The following is a 9,366-nucleotide window of genomic DNA, read 5'->3' as shown; positions in this document are numbered from 1 at the left end:
GCCTCCCGAGGACGGCAGGAGCGAAGGTGAGAAACACGCTGGTGAACACGACAAAACACTACCAAGATAGGCTCAAAAGCAAGAAAAGCACACATTAGCACTTCTCTGATGGCTCCAGAAGAGTCCACAGGACAGAGGGGCTGAGCCTGAGCGAGGGGGCTGCAGCCCCTTCACCCACCCCAGTCTGTATCACTGCTCTGGGGGCTCTTTACTTCCATTCAGCAACACTGGATCAAATAATACAGAGGTGTTTTTTTCTTAATTTATTTTTTATTTTTACTCAGAACACATTAAAGGAGTCTCCTGCAGTGGAAATGAATGAATGATAGACTCAGTTCTTGATGGAGAAAGCAAAAACCTACTTCTATATGATATTAATGTGATCTTAAAATAGTGAGAAAGTTTTCTTTTAAGACATTGACAGAAGGCAATGGTTTTGAGTAATGCAGGTTGATGTGTAGATGCTTTAAGATTAAATAAGTGCTATATAAAGGCCTGCCAGCCTGAATTCTAATGTGCTATGAGACATTTTGCATATTTAAGAGTATGCAAAATGTCTTGTACCACACTGGAATTCATTCTGACAAGGCTTTATATAGCATTTATTTACACTCATATCGTACTTTAAGGGAGAAGTGCAAACGCTGGCTCCGTTTTGAACGGAAGTAACAAAAGGCAACACTAATTGTTCTGTTTTCCTCCTCCAAAAAAGAAAACAAAACCAAAAAAACCCCACAACACAAAAAATAAAATAAAAGCAATCAAAAGTGGAAGCTTGTTTAATATTGCTCTACCATCATCCTGAAAGGCATAATAATTTGAGTTACACATCTGAACTGATTGGAGTTACAGAATCATATCTCCTTTTTGCATTTAACAATATATACAATATAAAATAAATACATTTACACAAATGGACATTGGTTGGAGCACACGGTATGATACACATCACAAAAATATACAGTTGATTGCTATACAGATGTGAAGCCCATCTACAGCTATAGACATGTTTGTTTTCATTTGTTGTTTTCTTTCAGTTTTAACTACTGGCTATTATGCAACTCCTGGATTATTATAAGCAGTTTAATTTTTTTTGTCCTTTTGCGATCTTTGCACGATAAGACTGCCGTAAAATGTTTTCCTAGGCAGGTAAACAGAGACGCTTAAATAATTAAAATACAATCACCAACACCCATTTTCTCTTCTATAAGAAAAATAGCAGTTTTAATTTTTTATATCTTTTTATGTTATCATTTAAATGCAAAATAGTGGAATAAATACAACAATCTGATCTGATTGAAACAAATGTGTAACTTCTGGGAGTTACACAATCATATTGCTTTAAATAAGAAAAAATTAAAAAATGAAGCAAAAATAGAAATTAAATTGTTATGGCTAAAACATACACCCTTTGAAATTTTCCCAACACTTCACATTAAGTAAGTGGTCTTGAAAGAACTCTCCTCCAGCAAGGTTTAAGATGAACAATATTATAAAGCCCGTGCAGTTTTTTTTAGCTAAGTTTCAGGTAATGGTTTTACAGTCTTGAGATACTTGCTCTTTTGTAGCTCCAAAAAATTACGGAAAATGAAAACTAAAGTTTGCACCGTGTGCCTTTAACACATCTCCATTTTTTGTGTGTTTTTTTGTATACTTCTAGTTGATTGGCTTTTGACCCTGAAGCCCAAGTTCTTTAATGTGATACAGCAAAAACAATATTTATATTATATATTTATATATATATAGTGTACTTGAACAGTAGCAACTTAAACCCTGCACAAACTTTCTGGAAAATAAACTTTTTTTTTGCACTCTTACATATATAAATAATCTTATAGAATCAGCACCTTTTTCCCAGGAGTTGTATTTTTTTTTTTGACATTTTTTTCAAAAGGGATGTGCCAATTTCTGAACTCCTATCACAGCTATAAATTTCAAGTTATTGACCATCTGAATGAATTGCTAATGATGATTTACCTAGAATCACACTACAGTCACTTCTCTACTGAGAAAACACAATCTACAATATAGTCCCATATAGCTAATGATAGATACACAGTTTTTTTTCTTTTTCCTAGCATGAGGGCTGAGAGAGCATCGGCCCATTGTTATTTTGTTTAAAGCACACAACGTAGCAATAGTTTTGGAAACTTGTCCGCACCAAAAAAGTTTTGCAACAACACAGAGCGAGTTAACAACAACATCTGAGAGATGATTGAATAAAAGCTATATTTACAGCATTTAAAAATTAGACTTATCTATAATCTTGAAATATTCAAAGTTTTATTTCTAAGCTATACATTGGTATTCTATAATAAACTGTTACAGAAATTATCCCTTGTTTTGAAAATATTATGATTTCAGTGTGTATCTGTTCATAACGAGTATTTGTTTGGAGTTTCGATCTCTTAATTATTACTAGGAAGAACTTTATTACCGGTAAGGAATAGAATATACTACTGTAATCTCCTGAGGAATTGTACATCCAATATTGTCTCTAATTCTACCCTGTGTCTATAAGCACACACCACAAGAATCCAAACACCACAAGAAGAACAAGACAACAGTCTTTGAATGCAACATAAAAATTCAGAAAAGCACAGCAAACATGAAACATTGAAAAGCTGAACTACATTTCTTTTGTTTGTTAGGATTACAATTTTAATTACATCTGTGTACATAGAATAAGGATGTTCACATAGTACAGGGAGCAGCTACTAACACTGGTACATTGGTATAGCGTTTGATGGAGGTTATTGTTTATTGGTTATTTAGCGACTGTAGTTTTCTGGGGGCATCTAATCGGTTTATACATTAGATTACACCTCGTAACAGTCTTGAAACTGACTGACTTTCATGCTGTGGCAATACTGGTTGAAAAGCACATATACTGGTTTAGCTACTTGTTAAGGATCGCCATTTACAAACGAAAATCTAAATCAATAAATAAGGTATAGAAGTGTTAAATTCTTCAATTTGGTCAGAAGTCTACTACTCTGATTTCTTAATTTTGCAAACGGCGGCGTTCGCCTCATCGCCTCTAAGCTACTATTGGTTGGTAGGGTTTTCCTGCGTGTGAGGTTACAATTTTGCAAACAGGCAGTAATGTCTTGTTCATTTGCAAGTGAAGCAGTTAGGAATCACGCGGGACCGGCGTGGCCGCCGTCTCCTAACACCGTTACGGGTTGGTATTCCACATGGAGTACTCGCATGGCAGACTACTCGGATATACTGCAGGTGTAATCTAATCCTTTGAGTCAGTGAACATTTAGTTATAAACTGGAGCTCATGTTAAGAAACTGGATGTTTTGGACCAGACTGGCACACAACATAAATTGCATCCGTGATAATATGCACCTTCCCTTCGACTATTGCTTTAGTAAGATAAATTCCCACATTAATAAATGGCTGAAAACTGGTAAAGCTGGTACAAAAAAATCTCCATTAGTAAGAAGAAACAAAACATTTAAAAAAATCTTCCTTCAGGATTCATTTGTCCTTCATTATTGTTCATCATTGTTCAAGCCAGCACAAAAATGCAGTATTTCTTTCTCTTTAGTATTGCATGAATGAATAAAGCTTAAACTATTCCCTGAAAAAGTTACATCGTAGCTAACCTAAGAAATATCTGGAAGACTTGAAAAAACAATTAAGGAATCAAATGGCTGTAACTGATCTAGATGGAAAATGCAATGATAAGAAGCAGCCGATGCATCGTCGCTTTAGTCGTCTAATTAGAGACTGCTCCTATGAAATCTAATACTGCATTCAGTCAGTTCATCGTGTTGTACTGTACTGCTAGGTACGGTGCTTCTCTCTTTGATTCCTTTGTCATTGGGAACATTATGGTTCAGAATAAGTTCACTGGCATCCATATTATGGATTTCCATCCTTTGGCAGGCCTGGCTTCCATCTCTCTTCAATTAGAGACCTCTTTTAAAAAGTTCAGCAGCAAAGGAAAAAAAAAAGAGGAAAAGGAAAAAAGGAAAGGAAAGAACAGAAAGGAAAAGGGAGAAAAGGAAAAGGAAAAGAAAAAACTGCATCAGAAAGACACAGAAGAAAAAGTTGAAAGCTGCTTCACAGTCTTGCTGCTAAATATCAGTGCAGTCATTTAGTCATTTTTTCCTTAATTAAACACTAAGTTTCTTTGCCATTATTATCCTGTTTATTTTCCCTTTTTTTTCTTTTTTTTTTTTTTTTTAAAACGTGCATGATGGGGAAGCCCATGATGCTTTAGTCAGACCTTGGCCTCCAGCATTTCCAAAAAAAGTTTGTGCATGGGGACTTTGCCTTCCAGTTTGATGTTGTAGAAATGCTGCACGGCCTTGGTGGAGGTTTGCCTCAGGAGCGGGAGAGTCATCAACATCTTGCCTGCACGCCGAGGATCCTCCATGTGCTGCCCGGCCTCGTAATCCTGCAGAGCCTCGTGTAAGACGTCCTGAAGTTTCTGCACTGCCTCAACATCCTCTATGTGCATTGAGTCTGCAAAACAAAGCAGCAACAGGAGGTTTCAGTCTGGTGCGCCAGAGTTTGATAACGACACTTTCACTGGCTCTGCCCATCCTCTTTCACAAAGAGGGAAGATAATTACCCATTAATTTCTGTATTGACCTCTAGGCAAGTGTACTGAAATGCTGAGGAACTACAAACGTACAATTAAGTCTTGGGTACGTAATTCTTCTCCTCATCCTCCTCAAACAAGTGAAACAGTCACCCTCAGTGCTCCCCAAACCATATGCAGGGTCACTGCTTTGAAGGAATGACAGGGCCAAGGGGCTGAAGGAGTGGAAGCAAGGATAAAGCAAGGATGCCCTACTGTGGAAAAGCTCAGCAAAATTCTGTCAGGCTGCCCACTTGGAAGCCATGGACATCACCGGTACTCAGAAATCCTGACTGTGGGATTAGGACCACGGCACCAAAACAAGGGAAATGCTGGTCTGAAGGGATTTCCTGATAGGTTTAGCAAATTTTTTCTCCCTCAGGCATACTCAGACACACAGACAACACTTAGCATGTTCCTGAACAGCTTTTGTTCGGTGAAGCTAACATCTCCTACAAGGTGTAATCCTTCCCTCCCACCCCCACAGACAGAGGTTTATCTTGTTAGTGTTGGGGTTTTGCATTTTTTATAAAAGACTCAAAGCAAACACCTTGCCCTGCACCTTTGCAGGTGAGGTGCCTTGGTGGTGTAAGTGTTGAGTGACAGCCCAGACGCAACACACACCAGGAACTAAACTAAACTGCTACATGACCTGAAAAGATTAAAGCAATGGAAGTGTGAAATAAAGAGAAAATATCTAACTGAAATAACTGTAAACCCCTCAACTGGATAGATACAGAAAGTGAAGATGTCCCTGAGAACACGCAGTTACTGGACCATGCTGAGATTACTTTGGATGAGCAGCCCTAATTCTCTGACTTTTATGTACTCATAAATGCCAAAGAAACCCTGATGTGGTCCAAAGTGAGGTGAATGCAAGTAAGGAAAAACAGCTGTAGGTGAAAGAGGCCACCAAACAGCCCCTATCAGCCACCAAAATTGGTATGGTCAACAGACTTACAGAGCCAATAAAGCACCACATGAAAATACCAGTGCTGCAAAGGGGTACAAGCCCCAGGGACAGGCTTGAATGAACCCCTTGTTCACAGACAGAATAACAACTGGGGAGCTGGATGGTAAGGAACCCACTTCCATTACTGTTTCCAGGACCTGTAACCAGCAGTCTGATGCTCTGGATCAGTATTTGACAGAGCTGATGTTTTACCCTGTTGATGATTAAACATCAACTTTTGCACGTGCTTCAAATATCTGAATTACATTCAGAAAATTAAGATGCATCTAAGATTAATTTCCTAAAAGCTGACATGCAACTGTTTCATCAGATAATTAGGCCAGATAGTAAATACCTGTCTCCTTTCAAATACAAACATGTAAACTGAAAAACAAACCAGTAAGTAACAGGTTAACAAAAATGTTCCAGCTCTTATTGTCACAACAAATGTGCAAATTGAAAAGGAAAAAAAAAAAAAAAAGTTACAGCTCCTGCTCTAAAACAGACACTTAATTATATACAAGTTTGGATCATTTAGCACGTTTTATTGATTCTGATGACAGTTTATCTGTTAATTACACATAATGGAGTCCTATGGGAGTTTTACATGTTTAATAATTCTGAGTCTTAGTGAATACATGCTCTAAGAAGCATGCAGCTAAAACACATACACTGCTGGGATGTGATGCTGCACATCAAGGTGCACTGTGCTGAAAGCACAGACACAGAAATTTCTCTCTTAGGGACAAAAAAGGCTGCAACATTTTGAAAAGGATGAAAGGCAGATATTACTTCTAGCAAAATTTAGTTCTAATTAATGTGAGACCATTCCCTGAATCCATACATTTTTGATAGTTTTCTAATATGGTAATTCTATTCAGTAATTCTGTGTCAATAAGAGAAAAGCCCTGAATTCTGTGTCCTACAAACAGATGTAATCGATACAGACATGCTAACACACACATACAGACGTGACTGATGTCTTAAGCACAGGGTCCAGCCACCAGGCCTAATTTGGAATGCAATCTCCAAAAACACTGTTGTCTTTACTCCCTAACTCTTTACCAAGTCCTTGGATATTCATTGCTGTGCTACAGACCACACAATCTGCTGCTCCAAGTAATGTTTCCATAAACCAGGTGGTGTTTGTGCACAAAATACACACCTTCTCCTCCTCTCCCCAGATCCACAGTGCCAAGGCCAATTTGCTGGGGAACCAAATAGGAGCATTTTATCTGCAACAAATCCTTGATGAGTCAAAGACTGACTGTTCTCATTACATTTTAGGGTTTTTTTGCACCATGTTGCATAAAGGGACAGGTCTTTATTGAGAATGTGACTACAAAGGTTTAGTTTTTAACCCTTTACAAAACTGGTCTGGTTTTGCCAAGAATCAGTAGTAGTGACTGTAAGTTTGTAAATAGATGGATGGAGTCCAGACTAAATGTATTTTTCACACAGAGGTGAAATTTGCCTAAGATGTTTAACTCTGCAGTTTGGAGAGCAATTTGGCCTGCAGCATTAGGAATATCTATTCCTTATAATGAAAGTCAGTGAGGAGGGAACAGAACACCCCCCAGAAAGGAATCAAAACCTGCCCTCTGACACAGCTACTACATTTGATGCTTTAAAACTCCTCCACTGTGTGGAAAACATGCAAACACAAGGGCTCTTACCTCATCCTCGCAGGGGTGATTGTGTACCATCCCTCTGGTAAACAGGGCAATTATTTACATGGAGAAGAAATAGTAATAAAGCATGTAATGTATTTGTTGCTGTCTTTGAAATCAATTTAATAGCTGGAAAGAACGTGCTCAGCCAGCTTGCCTCCCCCAGATAAATGGTGGTTCATGGAGCAGTTCAGGAAGCTGTGCCCTGGGGAACAGATTTGGTCACAAGGAATGGGGTAAGAAAAAACAGCAGAGAGGGGCACTTCCAGTGGTGATTAAGACTTCAAACTGTGCTTTTAAAATTGAGATTTAGCTTGAAAGATTTAAAAATTATGTAATCAAATTATTATGATAATTTAACTCCCCATTTACAGAAAAGATTCAAACTCATTTCAGCTGTACTCATTCTAGGGTCTGCCAATGTTTAAATGCAAACTCAATAAATCTGTGCTATTTAATTAGACCATGATTCAGCTTGCAGATTGCTCAGGAAAATATTAATCTCTACAAAAATCCTTCTTCAAGTTTCAGCCTTGCAGTCTGGAACTTCCACTTTATTCCTGATATTAAACGAATGTAGATCTTAATCCCTCAGGTGTAAGCCTTTGAAAATAAGGAAAATGGTTGAAAATGCTGAACTAGCCAAGGGGAAAAGAGGAGGAAAAATAAAAGAGAGAAATCTCTTCAGTAACTACAGACTGGCAGATGTAGAAGTGAATTCAGAGCAGGCTAACTCATTGCTAAATACTGCTCAAGTATTGGGATAAACCAAATCCTCAGCGATGTCATCAAGAACCACTATAATTTAAGGAAACACAATTTGTGTGACAGTCTAGAAACAAAGAAAGAATTCCAAAGAAAATATGAAATTGGACTATAAGTGAATTTGAATGTTCTTCCTATACCATGAAAAACCTTTTTGTTTATGGGTTGGTTTGGGTTTTTTTTTAAGTGGGTTTGCAGTCAGTCAGAATAATTCATAGTTACATACCACCCAGGTAATATCCAGAGGAAACCTATAGCCAGATGCAACACACTTAAAAACCAGTGCCTGTATAAATAATGAAATTAAACAGGGTAATTTCAAAGTGTCATTTGAAAGACAGCAGAATTTGATGGTAAATGCCCTGCAAAAAACATGATCCCAGGCTGGTGAAACTGAAGACAGACAAACAGAACACTTGTTGATACAAGTGCTGAGTACATGGGATTTCCCTGGCAGGAAGAAGTTGTTCCTCATCAAAGCTGCCATGGGAGAGAGTGAGATCAACAAATGAGGACATGGACTCATTGAGCTCTGCTTGGAGGATCTCACTCTATTCTTGCAAATGCCTTCTTTCACCATTACAATTGGGGAAAATAGAATTGTACCTCTTCTGTGCAGTTGACTGATCAGATCATTGCACAGAAATAGGAGAAAACTGGAGATCTCATTCAAGAAAAACACCTTAAGGTCCAGACAGAAACTCAGATTACAATCTACCTCATTTAAAATTCAAGCTTCATCTCAAATGCAGCAAACAAACATCCAGCCACCCAGGAATCAATTAGAACACATCACAGAGGGTGACAACTCGCTAAAAATTGGAAAGCACCTGACCTAAGGGCAAGGAAACCTCTCAAAACCCCACTCTGAGGAAAGTTAAAGGCTGGTATCCATATATTTTGTATATAACATCACTCAGAAGTGGAAGAAAATCAGTGGTCTTATGTGAAGTGTTTCTTCATGTCAGAAAATTCAGACAGCAAAAAGAAAACAGGACAGTGAATCAAGCAGCAGGGAGCATGCAGCACTGAATACACACATTAAGATGCTGGTAAACCCCATTGGAGAGGTAGGTACCAGTAAGTACTTGAAATACAGCAACTGCTGTGATGTTTCTGATTCCATACAGCTGAGCAGTTCACAAACTCACTCTGGAGAAATCCCTTCAGAAAGCTGTAGGATCCTGGAAGAACTGGATGGGATCAAGATTAAGAACAAAAAGCAAAATGGTTTTGCTTTCTGTAAGGATGAAAAAAATCCTAATCTGTGTTATTTCTCAAATAAAATAGATTTTTTATCTAGATTGTACTGCTAATCCAAAAACCCCAAAAAACCCACTGCAGTGTTTATTAATGGGTGAATTGTTGTCAGAACTACA

The 9,366-nt window shown here is 38.0% G+C and overlaps 1 protein-coding gene across 3 annotated transcripts in view; it reads right to left on the bottom strand.

Annotated features, from left to right (window-relative positions):
• Window positions 1-314: 314 nt before the first annotated feature.
• ESRRG (estrogen related receptor gamma) overlaps window positions 315-9,366 on the bottom strand; it is a 371,822-nt gene continuing 362,770 nt past the window's right edge. For all 3 annotated transcript variants that reach the window (XM_058802853.1, XM_058802852.1, XM_058802854.1), the window contains one exon: window positions 315-4,482. In XM_058802853.1, coding sequence (XP_058658836.1) covers window positions 4,238-4,482 — 245 coding nt within the window. In that variant the 3' untranslated portion in view covers window positions 315-4,237. The remainder of the gene's footprint in view (window positions 4,483-9,366) is intronic.

The sequence above is a fragment of the Ammospiza caudacuta genome, chromosome 3, assembly GCF_027887145.1.
Source record: "Ammospiza caudacuta isolate bAmmCau1 chromosome 3, bAmmCau1.pri, whole genome shotgun sequence".
Taxonomy (NCBI): Eukaryota; Metazoa; Chordata; class Aves; order Passeriformes; family Passerellidae; genus Ammospiza; species Ammospiza caudacuta.
This window is presented reverse-complemented; position numbering and strand designations above follow the sequence as displayed.